Source organism: Puma concolor, chromosome C2, assembly GCF_028749965.1.
Source record: "Puma concolor isolate L17-30 chromosome C2, mPumCon1.1.hap2, whole genome shotgun sequence".
NCBI lineage: Eukaryota > Metazoa > Chordata > Mammalia > Carnivora > Felidae > Puma > Puma concolor.
In genome coordinates this window covers 105319043-105338703 of record NC_141675.1, presented here as the reverse complement: position 1 = coordinate 105338703, position 19661 = coordinate 105319043, and the positions used below count along the sequence as shown (strand labels likewise).

The window sequence follows — 19661 nt, the reverse complement described above, 5'->3', positions numbered from 1 at the left end:
TTTGTTTGTTTGTTTATTTGGGGGAGGGGGGTTGTAGAGGAGCAGAGAGAGAGAGAGGGAGAGAGAGAGAGAGAGAGAGAGAGAGAGAGAGAATCCCAAGTAGGTTCCGCACTGTCAGCCCTGAGCCTCAAGTGGGGCTCAATCCCATGAACTGTGAGATCATGACCTGAGCCGAAATCAAGAGTCAGACCCTCAAACCACTGAGCCACCCAGGTGCCTCTCAGCTGTCTTTATTTGTATAGACATTTACAGGATTCTTTATTCCTGGACCTCACCAAGGTTGCCATTCTCTTTTCACTGTGCTGAAGAAAATCTAGACGGCAATAATAGCTAGAAATATTACTGGATTTTAGATGGCACCTCCCCCAACCACCATTAAAAACAAATAATTGGAGAACAGTTAGTAGAGTTTTCATTAACATTAAGGTGCTTTTTAGGGTCAAATATCCTTTCTTATAAATGATCCAGAAAAATACTTAATGTTGTGACCCAATTTTTAAAATATTAACATAGAGTATTGTTTTTTGGTATATGAAAATGTCATTGTCATATATGAAGTTGGCAAAATACCATGACAAAGGGTATGTATTTAATACCACTCTGAATAACAGTGATTTGTTATTACTGCTAATACAGTGTTGTGGTGGTTGGGGTCAGAGAGAAGAGAGCCCGCATTTGCTGAGGATCATGTATATATAAATAATAAACTGTGTCTGTAAAGTAGATGCACTTAGGTTATCTAATCAATTGGAAATTTAAAGAAAAAAATTGGAAGCCATGATGTGAATTTTTATTTTAATGGGAAATTTTTGAAAATCGGTATTTTAGCAAGAGGTTAGTTATCTGCGAGATTAGACCAATAGCCTGTGTGATTGATGTTCTTGGATGAAAACAGGTCTCCCTCCCATGCCCAGCATGAAGAACCCTGTCCCAAAGATCCAGATGGATGGGGCATATCTCTTTGACCCTTTAAATCCTGTAATGATGGATTTTTGTCACAGAGTTGACCAGAATGCGAAGTTTCACTCAGCTGTTTGCTTCATACTGTATACAGTCTTCCTTCATTTTGCCATTACTCAACCTTCTCTGTAATCCCTTTCTTGATAACCTCACCACAACAAATGATTAAGCCTTTCTGTTGTTTCTTATAGTTGAATCAGAGCAAGTGATTAATGAGGTGCCCAGTTCCAAGGACAGAGAGACATCCTCATACCCCAAGGCTCTTTCTGCCTCTGCCTTTATTTGGTGTTCAAGTGTGTCTTTACATGAGTTTATGACATCTCCATGTAAGCTTTAAATTCCTAAAGACAAGGAATGTGTGTTCTTTTCTCTGTCCCCCACATTCTTAATGCTTTTGCTCAGTATATTTCTTTTTTTTTTTTAATTTTTTTTTAACGTTTATTTTTATTTTTGAGACAGAGAGAGACAGAGCATGAACGGGGGAGGGGCAGAGAGAGAGGGAGACACAGAATCGGAAGTGGGCTCCAGGCTCTGAGCCATCAGCCCAGAGCCTGACGCGGGGCTCGAACTCACGGGCTGTGAGATCGTGACCTGAGCCGAAGTCGGACGCTTAGCCAACTGAGCCACCCAGGCGCCCCTGCTCAGTATATTTCTGATTGAGCTAATGAATGTTGTCTTGTTCCTGCTCATTTACATCAAGTATCTGCAAGCTTAATATGGTGTTACCAGAGTATTGACCCTCCTAGTAAATTCTCAGTTACCATTTTCCATAAAACCCCACATGCTCCATGCCTTTCTCTTGCCTTCTGTTCTTCAACCCATAGGCCACTTCCCCTTTTACAGATCCTTTGAAGAATCATTTTTCATGCTTGAACCAGGGGAATGCTTACAAACCACATGTAAAAAGAAATAGTATGTTTGTGTGACTAATTGTGGATTGTAAACAGTTTGAAGGCAGAGACTTTAACTCATGCTTTTAACCAGTGTCTGTCATCTAGTCCAGCATTTTTCACAACTGGGAATTTTTTTCTTTAAAAACTACATTTTTTTTTCCCCTCATGGCAAATGTGTTAATTTGTTTGAAAGTCTTTTGTCATTTTATAGAGTGGTGACCTTTGTCCAGATGACTGTTCATCTGACAAACCCAGCCCATGTGCCTTTTACTTGGACACAGTAATGATGCATGTGTCTGCTACTTCCATTTGCACCTCACCCTACCATTTGTCACTTTCCACCTTCAGATGGGAGGCAAGGCTATTTGTCTGCCTCAGCCTAAAATGTGAATCCCCCATGCAGGTGAATGCAGTAGAGTAGGGTGTCTCTCAGATCACATTTGATTCCTCCAAATCTATTCTGCTGTTGGTGGTAAATTCTAGTTTCGTTCGCCTTGCATCCTATTTTAATTATTTTTGTAAGAAACGTGGAACTGTATTTTTCCATTATTTTGTGTCTGCCTTCCTTCTGCATGTACCCGTGTATCAATGTGCAAATGTACAGCTTTTAAGTTTAAAAAAAGAAAGTTTATTCAGAAAACTTGACTTAAGGTAATTTGGGGATAATTCTAAACCATTGATTATTAACATACGAACACTTACGTTGTATTACCTACAGTACAGTTTTTGTTCATATGATTTAAAGTGAAAAGATAGAAAAAGTTTATTTGGATTATATACGCTTTCTTATACCAAGGATAAAAGAACCGTTTTTCCTGTTGGGTTAAATAAAAAGCTGTTGGGAGTGCATACTAAATTAGTTTACTTTACACATGGTGTGACCATTTCAAAAGGCAAGCTTATGGGATTGTAGCAGTTGTATTGATTTAGTAAAGTTTCCAGCAGTTAGTCACATATAATTGAATACATGTAAAATACATTTTTATTAGTTGATATGACTTTTAGCACTATATAATGAATAGCAGTGAATGTATTTCATTTAGTTCTATGGTCACAGAAGGGGAAAGAAGCATCAGAGTTGGGAGAGTTATAGGAGGCAGTCACAGAAAAGTAAAGGGGAAGGGAGGAAGGGAGGATATTGTCAGTGAAGGTTGAAACCTCCAAGACATAGAGTCTGATGGATTAACTGCAACACCACACATCGCAGCTCTTAGCCTGCTCACACTTGCAGTCGAAATCCTACTATGTTGATACTTCACACATATTTCATTTTTTACCAAATGACGTTTTATGGCATTGCTCTTTACAGCAAGACTGTCGGCACCTTTTTTTCCAACAGCATTTGCTCACTTCATGTCTCTGCCACCCTTTGGTAATTCTTGCAGTATTTCAAACTTCTTCATTATTATGTTTGTTGTGGTGATCTGTGATCAGTGATTGATTACAGCTTGCTGAAAGCTCGGATGATGGTTAGCATTTCTTAGCAACAAAGTACTTTTAATTAAGATATTTCATTGTTGAGGAGCCTGGGTAGCTCTGTCGGTTGAGCTTCTGACTCCTGATTTCAGCTCAGGTCATGATCCCAGCGTCGTGGGATCAAGTCCCACATTGGGCTCCATGCTGAGCATTGAGCCTCCATAACACACACTCACTCTCTCGCTCTCTGTCTCTGTCTCTCTGTCTCTCTCCCTCTCTCCCTCTGCCCCTCTCCCCTGCTTGCTCTTTCTCTATCTATTAAAAGAAAGGAGGGGGGGGCACCTGGGCAGCTCAGTTGGTTAAGCGTCCAGCTTGGACTCAGGTCATGATCTCACAGTTTGTGAATTCAAGCCCACCTCAGGCTCTCTCCTGTCAGCTCAGAGCCCACTTCAGATCCTCTGTCTCCCTCTCTCTCTGCCCCTCCCCTGCTCTCTCTCTCTCTCAAAAAGAATAAACGTGAAAAATGTATATTATTTTTTAAAATAATGCTACTGTACACCTAATAGACTGTAGTATAGTGTAAACATAACCTTTATACACATTGGGAAACCAAAAAATCCATTTGACTGGCTCTATTGGGACACTCCCTTTATTGTGGTAGTCTGGAAGCAAACCCACAGTATCTTTGAGGTATGCTTGTGCTCTTTCCTCTACATGGCCCAGCGTCTTCAAATAACTAAAAAGTTATACATCAGTTTTCCCTACCTTGTTCCCCTTCTCCCACTCTTGATCTCAGCTTGTTTATCCCCAAACTGGTCACTTTGCTCTGTTAAGTGTGCCTGTATTTACCTTACCCGTATGTCAAAGCACAGATTTAATTTTTGCCATACTTACCAAATTAAGCAGTGAACAGAATCTGGTTTCTGGCTCTGGTATTGACTAACAGTTTGTAATGTGTACCTGATACCCACTTTGAAGTTGGTGCCATGCTGTACACCCTTGTTTACAATGACCCTACATATTGGTGATATTGTTCTCAATTTATGGAAACTTAAGGGTGAGACCCAGAGAGGTATGTTCTGCTTCTTTGGTCACATAGTGCTAGGGTTTGAACTCTGATGTTTCAGTCTTTACCTTACAAATAACTCCCTCTTAATCATGGTAAGACATCTTTTTGGATGCTTAAAAAAAAATGTGGGTCGAAAGAAACAAATGTGCTGCCTCTGTACCCTTCTTCCACAAATGAACTTTCTAGTAGTTAAATGCATGCTGAGATTGCCATTCAATAAGTAAAACCACAGAAGTTATTGAAAGTAATTTTTCCTTCATTTTGTAATGGGGGAGGGGGGATGAGATATGAAGTCTGTTAAAACTTTCAATCTATATATTAATTAAAATCTTATCTATTCTTTATTTATAGTATAAAGATGCATTTATGAAAGCGAATCCTGGCTATAAATGGTGTCCTACCACAAACAAGCCTGTGAAATCCCCAACACCCACTGTTAATCCACGAAAGAAACTGTGGGCCTTCCCATCTGAGTCTTCAAGAGATTTGCCAAGCCCCAAGAAAGCAAAGACCGAAGAAATGCCTCAGCTAAACTTTGGAATGGCTGGTGAGTTTAGACATTATTTCTATCTTCTACCTGTTCTTTTTTTTTTTTTTCCTTTCTTTCTTTTTTAGGGAGAGAGCTCAAGCAAGGGAGAAGGGCAGAGGGAGAGAGAGACAGAATCCCAGCAGTCTCTGTGCTGTCAGCACAGAGCCCATCATAGGGCCCAATCCTACAAACTGTGGGATCGTGACCTCAGCTGTAATCAAGAGTCAGACACCCAACTTACAGAGCCACCCAGGTGCTCCTCTACCTGTTTTTTGTTTTTGTTTTTGTTTTTGTTTTTTTTTTTAAGGATAAGGCAATACATTTAGGTAGTACTTTTAATAAATAATCTATAGAGAGAAAGAGAGTGAAGGAAGTAAAATTTATAACCAGTGTGCAGCATTGCAAATATAGCATATCTGAAAGCTTTGGAACATGATATACATAGAATGTGTATGTATAACTAAAGGAAGTGTGAACCAAGTAGTAGAGTCATACATATATGTGAATTTCTGGCATTGACATTATGGAAAGCAGACCGCAAGGTGGAGATTAAGAGCTCAGGGCATTTTATAATGTAACAAAGTAGCTTAAACATACATACACACTATTAGCTATCCTAGTAAGTATCTTAGTTATCATGGGTTCTTATAAAGCCATAATTAATGTTGATCATTTGAGGATCTGAAACCTCAAGGGCAAGAATATGAACAGTTCCATCACAAGTCTGAGATGAATCTGACAGCTGTTTCTTAGAGGGAATTCCCATTCTACCCGCCATCCCCCTTCTGCCCCCATTCCTGTATGACCCAGGCAAATGAAAACTTCCAGATGGCCCCATTTGTTATGGGGCCTTTAATACTCTTTGGGTGGTAAGGAATGCTAGAGCATTTATTACCATGAAATAAAGTACTTACATTCATTCTGCACATGGCTCTGTCTTCCCTGGCTGTTGCAGTGCAGTAATCAAGAGAGAAATTTTCCAGGATGAAGTTGGGAGATTGAGCAGGGTGGAAACTATGAAGTTGGTATAGAGCTATATGGTTCCTATTTCATTATTCATTATAAACAAATTTTCTTCAAAATGAGAGCATGAACCATTTACAGTATGGGGAACCTGGGAAAGCAGGATGAACAATATTGGGATTAACACCTTTTTAATCCAGTTTTTTAATCCAGTTTTATTGAGCAATAATTGACCTACATTAATGTATAAGTTTAAGACCTACAGACTGATGGTTTGATTTACATATATTGTGAAATGATTACAATAGGTTCAGCTAACATCTATCTCCTCCTATAGATAGAATAAAAAAAGAAAAGGGAAAAGAGGGAAAAAATTTCTCCTTGTGATTAGAACTCTTAGAATTAACTCTCTTAACAACTTTCCTGTATGTCATATAGCAGTGTCAGCTGTACGTATAATGTTGTACATTATATCCATAGTACTTTCTTATCTTGTAATTGGAAACCTGTGACCACCTTTCCTCCAATTCTTCCTTCCTCCATGCTGTTTCTCTGCCAATCACAAGTCTGATTTCTTTCTGTGATTTTTTTTTAAGATTCCACATATAACTAGGATCATATAGCATTTATCTTTCTTTGACTTATGTCACTTAGCATAATGCCTTCAGTGTGCATCCATTTCTTCACAAATGGTAGGATTCCCTCATTTTTTATGGCAGAATAATATATCATTGTGTATATATGTGTATATTAAATCGCATCTTCTTTATTCATTCATCCATCAGTGGACACGTAGGTTGTTTCTATGTAAACATGGAACATTTTCTACAATAGACCATGTGTTGCCACAGAACAAGTCTTAGCGAATTCAAGAAAATTAAAACCATACCAAATGTCTTCTGACCACAATGGCATGAAACTAGAAATCAAAAGCAAGAGGAAAGCTGGAAAATTGAAAAACTCATGAAAATTAAACAACAGTCTATAGAACAATCGATGGATCAAAGAAGAAATTAAAGGAGAAATAAAAAAGTTTCTTGAGATGAACGAAAAATGGAGACCTAACACTGCAGAATTTGCAGTTCTAAGTGAGAAGTTTATAGCAACAAATGCCCACATTAAGAGGCAAGAAAGATCCCCAGAACAACCTAACTCTGTGCCTTAAGAAACTAGAGAAAGAAAAACAGAGCTCAGGCTAGTGGAAAAAGGGAAATAAGACAGATTTGATCATAAATAAATGAAATAGAGAACAGAAAAACAAGAGAAAAAGTTAATGAGACTAAGAGTTCATTCTTTGAAAAAATAAACCTATAGCCAGACTAACCACAGAAAAAATATAAAGGACTCAAATTTAAAAAATTATAAATGAAAAAGACATTGCAACTGATACCACAGAAATACAAAGGATCAGTAGAGGCTACTATGAACAACTATATGCCAACAAACTGGACAACCTAGGAGAAATGGAGAAATGTTTAGAAACCTACAACATACCAGCACTGAATTAGGAAAAAATAGAAAATCTTAATAAACCAATTATGAGTAAGGAGATTGAGTTAGTAATAAAAAATTTCCCAATGAAGGAAAGCCCAGGATCAGATGGCTTACCTGGTAAATTTTACCAAACATTTAAAGAATTAACACTAGTTCTTCTCAAACTCTCCCAAAAATATCAAAGAGGAGGGACAATTCCCAAACTCATTTTATGATAGCCATCATTATTCTGATACCAAAATCAGAAAGGGACACTACTAGGAAAGAAAACTACAAACCAATATTCCTGACAAATAATAGATTCAAAAATTCTCAAAATACTAGCAAACTGAATCCAGCAGCACATTAAAAAGATCATTCACTTTGATCAAGTGGGATTTATCCTGGGGATGCAGGGATAGTTCAACACCTAGTGACCATCTCAATAAATACAGAAAAAGCACTTGACGAAATCCAACATCCATTCATGATAAACACTCTTAACAAATTAGTCACAGAAGAAAGGTATCTTAACATGATGAAGGCCATATAGAGAAAGCCCACAGGTGCCTCATAATAGTGAAAGGCTGGAAGCTTTTCCTTTAAGGTCAGGAATAAGACAACTGTGTCTCTCATCACTCTTATTCATCATCACACTAGAAGTGCTAGCTAGAGCAATAGGCAAGGAGAAGAAATAAAGAAAAAAAAAGTTTTGAAAAGAAGTAAAATTTTCTGTTTGCAGATGACATGACTTAATATTTGGAAAATCCTAAAGACTTAACCAAGAAACTATTGGATCTAATCAACGAATTCAGTAAAGTTGCAGGATATGAGGTTAACATATAAAGATAAGTAGTGTTTCTATACACTAACAACAGATATTCTGAAAAAGGACTAAATCGATCCTATTTACAATAGCATTAAAACAATAAAATAGTAATAAATTTAAATAGGTAAAAGATCTTCAAAAACTACAAGAAACTGATGAAAGAAATTGAAGAAGACACAAATAAATGGAAAGGTTTTCTGTGTTTATGGATTGAAAGAATTAATATTGTTAAGACAATATAGCCAAAAGCCATCTATAAAGAAATCCCTACCAAGATTCCAATGGCAGTTTTTACAGAAATAGAAAGGACACCCCTACAATTTATATGGAGCCACAAAAGACCCTGAATAGCCGAAGAAATCCTGAGAAATGAGAACAAAGGAGGAGGCCTCATACTTTCTGATTTCAAGCTATAAACCCATAATCATTAAGACATAAAAACAGACATATAGACCAATGGAAGAGAATCAGGATCCCATAAGTAAACCCAAACTTACACAGTCAACCAATATCTGACAAGGGAACCAAGAATACTAAATGGAAAAAAGATCGTCTTTTCAATAAATGGTGCTGGAGTAATTGGATATTCACATGTAAAAATAAATGAAACTGGACCCATATCTTAAACCATAAAAAATTAACTTGAAATGGATTAAAGACTTAAATACGAAATTTGAGACTATGGAAATCCTAGAAGAAAACATAGGAATAAAGCTCCTTGACATAGGTCTTGGTAATGGTCTCTTTTGGATGTGGCACCTAAAGCACAAGCAACAAAATTAAAAATCCAAATATCCAAAAATCTGTAAGTAATTCCTACAAGTCAGTAGTAAAAAACAGAAACAAAACCCAAGTAAAAAGTGGGCAGAGGACCTGAATAGACATTGATCCAAAGAAGATGTACAAATGACCAACTAGGTACTTCAAAAGACACTCAACATCACTAATCAATAGGAAAATGCAAATTAAAAAGCCACAATGAGATACCACCTCAGCTTCTTAGAATGAACATCATCAGAAAGACCAGCAAGAACAAGTGCTGGTGAACAGGTAGAGAAAAGGGAACCCTTGTGCACTGTTGTAAATTGGTGCACCCACTAAGGGAAAAGTGTATGCAGGATCCTTAAAAAATAAAAGAAAGAACTTAGTGATTCAGTGTGTGATTCATAGTATAACAAAGTATGTGGTGTTGTCATATATGAACACTAAAAAATGCAGTCTGATGGGCACCTGGGTGGCTCAGTTGGTTAAGCATCCAACTTTGGCTCAGGTCATGATCTCACGGTTCATGGGTTCGAGCCCTGTGTCAGGCTCTGTGCTGACAGCTCAGAGCCTGGAGCCTGCTTCCGATTCTGTGTCTCCCTCTCTCTCTGCCCCTCCCGTGGTCATGCTCTGTCTCTCGCTCTCAAAAATAAATAAACATTAAAAAAAGGGGGGGAGGGGAAGAAATGCAGTCTGACATAATAGCATCCTGAGGAAACAAAATCTTCAGGTAGTTGTCATGTAGGTGTCTATGGTATAATTCTAGGTAAACCACCAAAATGATCCTCCTATGTATCCCAGAAGAATCAAAATGCAGGGCTCTTACTTTTAGCTGTCATTGTACAACTGTAGTTTCATTCTCCTTCCAGCAGTCTTGGTGAGCCCTGTGGACTTTCCAGATTATATCAGTTGCAGTGTTTCATAATAAAACATTTTATCATCAGGATCATAAAAGACTATATGGATGATTGGCTGGCAATGGAATTCCTTTAATTATCGTTTGTCTTCCACAGCTTTTGCTCCCAGTTCTAAATCAACAACAGTAGGTGTTTTTCATACAATGGCTCTTCACAAACCAATAATAATTGTAGATAAAGCTATGAAACCTTCGAAAACTATGAAAGATGTCTGTTTTTTATACCATTTTTGACAGTTTATTTATCTGCCTTTCATACCTACAAATCGAACTGTCTGAGACCTAGACATCAACCAAGATTTTTACAGGTCAGCTTTACAAAAACAATGTTCTTTTAAAGTAAAATAAGGACAGAAAACACCTTCTTGAGTTTGTGTCATTCTGTGAGGGTCAGTGACATATGTTGGTACTCCATGGTCATGGCCTTGTTGAGATGGTGTATGTATAGTGGATAACACTGTTGTGATATTTCCAGTGGTATCTCTCACAACACAATGAAAGCAAATAGATTTGCCTTTAATTAAAACATGGTGCCTAGGGCTGCCTGGGTGACTCAGTCGGTTAAGTGTCCGACTTCGGCTCAGGTCATGATCTCAACGGTTCGTGGGTTCAGGCCCCACGTCGGGCTCTGTGCTGACAGCTCAGAGCCTGGACCCTGCTTTGAATTCTGTATCTCCCTCTCTCTGCTTTTCTCTCTCTCTCTCCCTCTGTCTGTCTCTCTCTCTCTCTCTCTCTCAAAAATAAATAAACATTAAAAAAAATTTTTTTTAAACATGGTGCCTAGCTGTTTGAATCTGAGGGATCCTTACAGGGCCTTTAAAGGACAATTTAAGCTTTTTCCTCAACATGGAGCCTCTTCTGTTTTTCCATTAGTCCTTGTCACATGAGATTTTGCTATTTTCAATAATCCCAAAGCAGCTAAATGTATGATTTCCAAGAAGGGAAAGTGCTATAGAATTTAATTGAGTACAGGCCTTGTTGGTAAAGGGAAAGCATGCTATCTGTATATTTTTGATGTTCTAGATAACATTATGTAAGTGTAAATTAATGTAAAGGATGATGGCAATTTTTTGGTCTGTGTTTTATTATCTGTACAGCAAACTTCTTGAAAAGTTACATTGGTACATAACTGAAATAAATCGTCAGGTGAGCATGTTCCTATTTTACTTTATATTTGAACTAAAACATTTTTATTTCTATTAGAAAGCAATCATCCAGTCCTCCTGATCCCTAGAATGACAGCTGTAAGACTATTTAGCTGCCCTAAAGAACCAAATTAAAATTTTACTTTCTGCTGAATTTATTTCCCCCTCCTTATTTTGATTTTAAACAGATTTAAGTGTCTAGTTTAACAAAGCACAGTTCTTAAACTCAACATTTAATTAAAAGTGGAATCTTAAAACAACAGCAAAGTGCCTTGTTTCATCATTAAAGCTAGAGTTCCTGTGTTTTCTGTATGTGTATCTTCCTGTGTGGCTACTTTCCAACACTGAGCTATTTCTAGACCACCTGATAATTTGGTGGCCTGTTTTCCCCTATGATAACCTTTTTCTTTTTTTTTTTTTTTTTTTAATAACCTCAGATTATTTTTTCAATTTTTAAAAAAATTTGTATACAAGATGTGGTCAGAGTTGCTTCATGAGTAAGACAGATTGTATACAAGGATATACTTAAGGTCATATCTTTAAACAGAAAAGAAAAACACCTCAGTGTCTTCACGCAAGAGTATGCCTGATTCTCTTTAAAAAAAAAAATTGTTTGTTTATTTTTTAGGGGGAGGGGCAAAGAGAAATAATCTCAAGGAGGCTCCATGCTTAGCATGAAGCCCAGTGTGGGACTTGATCTCACAACTCTGAGGTCATGACCTGAGCCGAAATCAAGAGTTGGAGGCTTAACCAACTGAGCCACCCAGGCGCCTCTGATTCTCATTTTTAATTTAGGAGAGATTCCTAAAAATAAAAACGTATTTATTTAGGACCTATATGCACTAGGACAGGCACTGAGTTAGGCACTGTCATATATGTTATTTCATTGCAGATCTAAAACTTAATTCATTTAAGATAATCTTAAAGGATATAGGTTTGTTATTGTTTTTAATCCTTTACTTGTTTAGGGGCGCCTGGGTGGCTCTGTCCGTTGGGCATCTGATTCTTGATCACAGCTCAGGTCTTGATGTCATGAGTTTAAGCCCCACGTTGGGCTTTGCACGGGGCATGAGGTCTACTTAAAAAAAAAAACAAAACAAAACTTGTTTAATTATACCTCTGGATTGTAGATCTACCACATTGCTGTTTTTATTTTGTCCTTTTGTTTCCGTTGGTTATTGAAGGAAGAGAATAAAGACCTTCACTAATATAAAAAGGATTCATTTAAAATCTTAAAAGTATTTCAAAGAAGGGCCTGACTATACTCCTAAGATTTAAAATATCAAAAATACATCATTATCTAGTGTAAATTTGTTTTTGAAAGTTTTAGAGAAAGATTATTTCAACGAAGCCCACTAGTAGATTTTGGAAGGCCCATTTATAAAATTTGTCTCTGTTCTGTAGTTTCTCATATAGTCTGGTTTTTGTATCAGCCCTAATTTTACATGGTAGAAATAGTTTGAGAATGACAATATCAAACTTCTTAGACATTAAGTATAAGTACTCTTTTGGTTTGTTTTTTTTAATCCATCTAAATTCCCCATTCAGTAAGGCACGAAGTATCACATGAGAAGATAATTCATATTCTAAACAACTATGGAACTGAAGAACAGGTTATGTTGGAATGGTGGGACAATAGTTGAATTTAAAAGGCTCACAAAAGTATGAGTACATACTTAAGCACATATGCTAGGTTATTGCTATATAAAGAGTTTTGAAAGTTTTCTATAAAAAGTTATATATGGTTCTGTTGGATTCTGAGTCTTTGTTAGTATTCCCTTTCGACTCTGTGGATTGTATGTACCTCATGCTTGTGGATTGATGATTTATTTCTTGTTGACTTTTTTAGATCCTACTCAGATGGGAGGCCTGAGCATGCTACTTTTAGCTGGAGAACATGCTCTTGGAACATCAGAGGTAAGGTGGTCCTCATCCCTGACCGCTCTGCTCACGCTGGGGCTTGAAAACACAGACATCTGTATTCTATTCACAATGTTTTGTAGTTTCACTGTTTATAGCTCATAAGCAAACTTTACTTCTCTTTTTCTTTTCTTTTTGTCAAGATCTATTTGTGCTTTGTATTGTGCCTTGAGTATAACAGTAGTGGTATAAATAAGTCCAAGAGGACACAAACAAGAAGTCAGGTGCAGATTTTTGAGGTTCTGTGAACCTGAGAGAAAGAAACGGAATATACCGAATGTTAGCATCTGCCATGATTGTGTCATGGTCTGTAGGGCAGGTCCTAGGACTCATTCCATCTACTCATAACATACCCTGTTTTTTGTGATGTTCTCATGTAGACTTGCTAGTGAAAAAATGAGAGTTTAATTGTCAATCTCTCTGGTACCTGAATAAATCCAGACTCCTGTGTATGAAACATGGCACTCCAAGATTGCTTTATTCTTTAAAATGGAAAACAAAAAGGACCCAGGCCCTCATGACCTTGGTTTTATGATCTCTTATTTTCTTGCAGTTTCTGGACTGCTTTTACAAAACATTTTTAGGTATGATTTTGATGGGCAGGTAGTAGCAGTTAAGCATGCATAGTTTGCATTTGTGAAATTTCTTGCTTTTCCAGGGCCATTTAACAGAGGCCAGACAAATTAACCTGCAGGTCATATTGTTTTACCAACATCAGCTACTTGAGATGGAGATTTTTCAAGCCCGACCAGAATCGCTATTTACAGCAACATAGCAGTCATCTCATTCTACTGCAGATGCATGTATTTTCTACTTTTTTTAAAAGTTACCAGTATGCCATACAGTGGATACTTATATCACAAAGGCCATTATTATGTGTTGTTTACATTTGTGATCCATAGTTGGTGACCGTATATTCAGTTTAACATAATTATTTTGATTCCATTCAATTCAGTGTAGCAAAAGAATATGTAAATTGGTATTCTGGTAGTTACTTACATGGTACTAATCCCTAGCTGAAAAAAATAGACATGTCACTTTGTGCCTTTACATACTTGTTATTCAGCATGTTTTTACTTCCTGACACACTAGAATTCTCAGGAAGTCATTTCCCTTTCTGACACATGGCTGCTACCTAATAGGAACCAGACTGACTCTCACTTAGGTGTAGAGTATCCCAAGCATGAATCCCAAGCTGAATTTTGGAATACTAATGCACACTTGACCTTTCAAGACAGTATGACTCATGATTCCCAAGAATGTGCTGTATTGTTAAAGTTGGCATCACCTTTTCTAACAGACTATACTATAATGATGTTTTCTTCCCAACTTCTGTTACCATTCTTTCTAACTCTCAGGAACACGTTTAAATAAATAAACATCCATCCATAGAACTTACAGATAGATAAAAATAGTAAAGACTGCTTCCTCCCTTCCCCCCCCCCCCCCACACACACTTTTGATTAAAGTTTACCTCTTGGGCTCTTCTCAGTGAGAAGTTCTCCTCCCTTTTAAGAAGAGTAGGCTTTTGACACAAGTAATTTAAACAGTGCATTGGTCAACCTTTTATTTCTGAGGAATGGGAGCTATTTTGAGAATTCTCAAGCTAAAGAAATTTAAAAAGGTAAATTACTTGAAGAAGTGAACCATGTAGGAGAAGGGAATCTGTGCTCCTTGGGAGGAAGTTGCCAGCAGTTAGGTCTTTTAAGAACCACTTCTAAGAATACAGCTCCTTCTTCATATTTCCTACTTCTCATCTCAGAGATATATTTAGGTCATTATTGAAACTAGTCTTGAGATACTAAAACAATTAAGCAGTGAGTATTGTACAAAATTAACCTATGTCTAAATATGATTCATTCTGAGAGTTCCTATCCTATATATCCGTGTACTCCATTTAGCACCTATTTTCTGTGCAAAGACTAGTCTTTTTCCAGATATACAAATGTGGTTGTACAACTTTAGGGGCTCTATGTATATACAACTCTATGTACATAGACAGATGATGACCGTAAGACAAATGTAGTAAATATGTACTTACATTTTCCTAAGAAAATTATCAGGATAATGAGATAAGGAGAGAGTTCCAGAAATTTCATACTGCTGACATTTGGAACAATTACTGTGATGTCTGTTTACACTATGAGGTAAGACCAGTCAAATAAAGTGACATTTTACAAAAATTTTGCCGCAGGAAAAGTCTAATCATAATGGCTTTTTAAAATGCCATGACAGAATTCTTATTCTGAAATATTATTCTTAGAGGGAGGAGAGTTTCCTTTGTTCATTATCCTGAAACCTAACTACATAGAAAAAATCCTCAAAAGTCTATATTTTTAAATGTGGAAATTTTAATATACTAGTAGTCATTTTTAAAAAAATAATTTTAGAAGGTATCAAGGCTTCTTATAAATAATAATTTTTCAGATGTAAATGATATATCTGAATATCTTCCAATATCTGAAGTAATAAAATTCCAGATTAAAAGCTTCTTTGGCTTGTAATATTTTCTACATCTATCTGAAGTAGTCTTAGAGTTTTAGAGAGAAATTATAGGTTCTTGAGATATCAGTGGGGAAATAATGACAAAGAAAATGTTTGAATTTTCTCTTTTTCCTGAATCTCCTGATTAACTCTGAATTTGCCAGAATAAGTTTATTGCATTCTGAGGTATACATTTTTACATGCTGCTGTGATTGAGGCAGGCTTTCTTCTGCAGTTTCAATTGTGGTAACTTTTCTGACAAGTAAAAGGGATGAAATTTGTATTTACAGTTATTTTTCACATAAATGATTAGCTCTCTACTTCCTTTATATCCAGAGCACATTGAAATGCATTAAGTAACTTTTTTAAGTGTTTGTCATTAATTTATGGATGAGGAAAGAAAATAGATATATTAACAGGAAAGACACTAAGGAGTGACCCGTGGCTCAGAATGCCAGACTAAGCTTGTCTGTGTTGAGATCCACTGAAATGTAAGCATAGAAGTCTCATTAGGAAATAATCCTGTAAGAGGGAAGGAAACGGAAAAGGATGGTACCAGTGAATATGAGATTTAAGCAAACATATTTAAATCAGAAACCAAACCCAAGTTGTTTTATCAATAAAACACAATATAATGATCAGCTGAAAATAGGCCTACAAAGGGCTGCAGAGGAACCCATCTGTTCAACATCAAAGTAACATTCACATTAGGAGCACCTGGGTGGCTCAGTCAGTTAAGCATCTGACTTCCACTCAGGTCATGATCTCGGGTTCTTGTGTTCGAACCTCACATCAGGCTCTGGAGCCTTCTTCGGATACTGTGTCTTCCTCTCTCTCTCTTAAAATAAAATTAACATTTAAAAAAAAGTAACATTCACATCAGACTCTGGGAAGAGCTAAAGAAAAGGCAGTTACATAAAGAGAGTTAAACCCTTACATTTTATATCAGGGAGTTATTATCTAAAGATGAAAATGCAATAAATAAAGTTTATAATGATTATTTGATCTAGAGTTTGTAAAAGTGATCTCCAGGACTAAAAATCTTCTATACTTTTTTATATTTGTTACTTTAATAAAAATGCAAAGCTGAATTAAATTACAAAATAAAGGCAGAGAGTGCTGCATTTCAGAGAGTGTGAAAGGGACTGTTAGTCAACACATTATATATAGAACAGCTTGGATTAGTATTGGAAAAGACAACACTCAGTATTGGACCTAACTCAGCGCCAAAAAGTCAGAAAGTCATCTTAACTAGAACAGAAGGGATAGTTTGGGGAGTAATGGAAAATTTTAAAAGTGAGGCACGATAATCATAGCTGATAAAAAGGTTTGAAGGCATCATTATCTTTTTAGTTGTAACTGAAGGCAGACTTTTTTTTTTTAACATTCATTTTTGAGAGACAGAGCGTGAATGGGGGAGGGGCAGAGAGAGAAGGAGACAGAATCTGAAGCAGGCTCCAGGCTCTGAGCTGTCAGCACAGAGCCGGACTGGGGCTCCAACCTACAATTGGTAAGATCATGACCTGAGCCGAAGTCAGACACTTAACCCCAGGCAGACTTTCAAATGTGTGGGAAATGTATCAGATTTTAGGTCTGTGATTTTATTTTATTTAAAAAAAATGTTTATTTATTTTGAGAGAGAGCGGGTGCGTGAACTGGGAAGGGGCAGAGAGAGAGAGGGAGAGAGAGAATCCCAAGCAGGCTCCAGGCTGCCAGCACAGAGATCTATGCGGGGCTCAGTCCTAAGAACCGTGAAATCATGACCTGAAATCAAGAGTCGGAGCCTCAACGGACTGAGCCACCCAGGCGCCCCTAGCTCTGTGATTTTAGAAAGCCTAGTTCTTTTGTTAGAAGTGTAAAGTTCTGATCAAGCCACTTTTTTCTTTGCCTTCCATCCTGTAAAATGGAACTAATAATAATACCCACTTACCTCTAACCCTCAAGACATCTATGAAGATTAATGAAATAAAACCTGTAAGGTAGTTTTAACTCTGAAAACTCCTGAAAAGCATTACTGCAGGCACCTAATATTATCACCCTATGTTATTCTAGGCCTTTCATACTTAACTTGAAAGTTTAAGTTATGTTGTGCATCGCTTCTACAGGATGTTGTGTGCGTTACCAACAGCGCATGCATATGCGCATGCACACATGCAGGTGTGTGCGCACACATGCAGTTCTTTGTCCATTGAAAACTTGTAGGAAAGTGCAATTGTGATTTACTCTCTATCACTAGGTGCTCAAGAAGGAGACAACTTTTTAATACCTGGGAAGAAATCACTGTGTAGGAAGTATGACTTCAGAGTAGCTGAGTTAGCCTGGAAGTTAGTGGAGGAGATGCTAGCAAATGATGGTACACCTCCATTATGAAGGGACTGTACAGGTCACACGTAAGAATTGAACAGTGTAGGAACTGTGTGCCATCTTTGCACACATTCAGTCCTATGACAGTTATTTGCCTATGCTTACTTTGTGCCAGTCACGTCAGGAAACAAACCCAGACACAAGTCTCTGCCCTCGTGGAACTAATGATATAAAAAGATACAGGGGCTTATTCTTCACATGGTATTTCTGGCTTCAGAGGAAATCTGAGTGATTTTTTTGATCACCATCTGCCTGTTCAAAAGTAAAACAGTTTATCCAAATTTATATATGATTGAACTTTGAAAATATTCAATAGATTTTGCTTCATGTTTGTAATATCAATCTCTCACTTCCTCCAAGGGGCCGTTCCTGATTTGTTGAGCCAGATTTGATTCCTCTCGTTCCTGATAATTGCTCTGTCAGTGTTAAAGCATTATAGCTCTTGATTATATTTAGTTATATTCTTTATTATAAACTATAATAAAATTCTTAAAAAAAATTTTTTTTTTCTCATTGTATTCTATGTTTAAGTCTTGATTCATCAGAAGACTTCAAACAACTGAGATAGGAGCAAAGATAGAATTTAAACTGCAGGACTCCTCGCTTGCAGAGTAGTTACAAAACTATCACTTACTGAGCACTTCCTTCATTCCCGGTACTGTTCTTAAATGCATTACTTAAGAGTAACTCTTGATCTTCACAACAATCCTGTGAGTTAAGTCTTGCTTCACAAGTAAATATTAAACATTAAATGAGGAAGTGGAAGCAGAAGGGCTAAATAACCTGCTCAGAGTTGTGCAACTTGAAGTGCAGAACTGAGATCTGAACCCAGGACGACTGGCTTCATGCAGGATACGGGGCCTTCAGCCCCCCACCCACCTGACCTCCGCTCAGGCCACTTCTGCTGTGGTGTCCTGTGCTGGACCTTTACAGGGGTATTTCAGGAATGCTTTCTGGCCCAGGCACTATGCTAAGCACTTAGGCTGATTATCTCATTTCACTCCAAACAAGCCCTTTGAGGTTGGTGTATTATTCTTATCCCCATTTCATAAATGAGGAAACTAGGCTAGAGAGGTTAAATAGACTCTCCAAGATCGTAGAGCCAGGAAGTCACAGTGCTAGGATTTACATTATGTGTAAGGTTTCTGGTCAACAGTAGGCTATTAGTAATTAAGGTTTTGTGGAGTCAGAAGTTACACATGGATTTTTGACTGCTGTTGGCCCCCCTAACCCTCGTGTTATTCAAGGATCAAGTGTATTTGTTAAGTGAATGAAAGATTATGTCCATGTTTTAAACACTGTGAGTTTTAAGTTTTTAAAACCTATAGATTTCGATAAAATTGAAAGTTCTCACCTGTCTTTATTATAATTTCTGACATCAGTGAAGTAGGCGAAATTATTTTCATACCTGTTGGTACATTTGAGCTCGTTTGATATGTGCCTTCCTTAGGCTGCTAATTAGACTATTCCACTATACTTAGATGCATTGCATTCCACAACCCCCCCCAACTCTTACCCCTTCCCATCAAAGCTTTTATTCCCTTCTCACAGTTTCATACTTCTAAACCGATCTGATGAGGAAATACACTATATTTAAATTTTACATTAAATAGCAAATGGGCTTTTTGAGCTTGCTTTCTCTTCTTTCTTTCTTTCTTTCTTTCTTTCTTTCTTTCTTTCTTTCTTTCTTTCTTAGTTAAGTCACTGTTCACTGCCCATTTTGGCTGGAACTGTTGTCCGGTCTCTCTTTCCTTCCTTCCTTCTTTCTCTTTCTTTCTTTCTTTCTTTCTTTCTTTCCTTCCTTCCTTCCTTCCTTCCTTCCTTCCTTCCTTCCTTCCCTCCCTCCCTCCCTCCCTCCCTTCCTTCCTTCCTTCCTTGCTAAGTCACTGTTCACTGCCCATTTTGCCCAGCCTCTTCCATATGTCAGCAGTGTGGGCT

The 19661-nt window shown here is 37.3% G+C and overlaps 1 protein-coding gene across 7 annotated transcripts in view; it reads left to right on the top strand.

Annotated features, from left to right (window-relative positions):
- Positions 1-19661, top strand: part of BBX (BBX high mobility group box domain containing) — a 287870-nt gene that overhangs the window by 194119 nt on the left and 74090 nt on the right. For all 7 annotated transcript variants that reach the window (XM_086675525.1, XM_086675529.1, XM_086675524.1 and 4 more), the window contains 2 exons: positions 4690-4885; positions 12805-12872. In XM_086675525.1, the coding sequence (XP_086531651.1) occupies positions 4690-4885; positions 12805-12872 (264 nt within the window). The remainder of the gene's footprint in view (positions 1-4689; positions 4886-12804; positions 12873-19661) is intronic.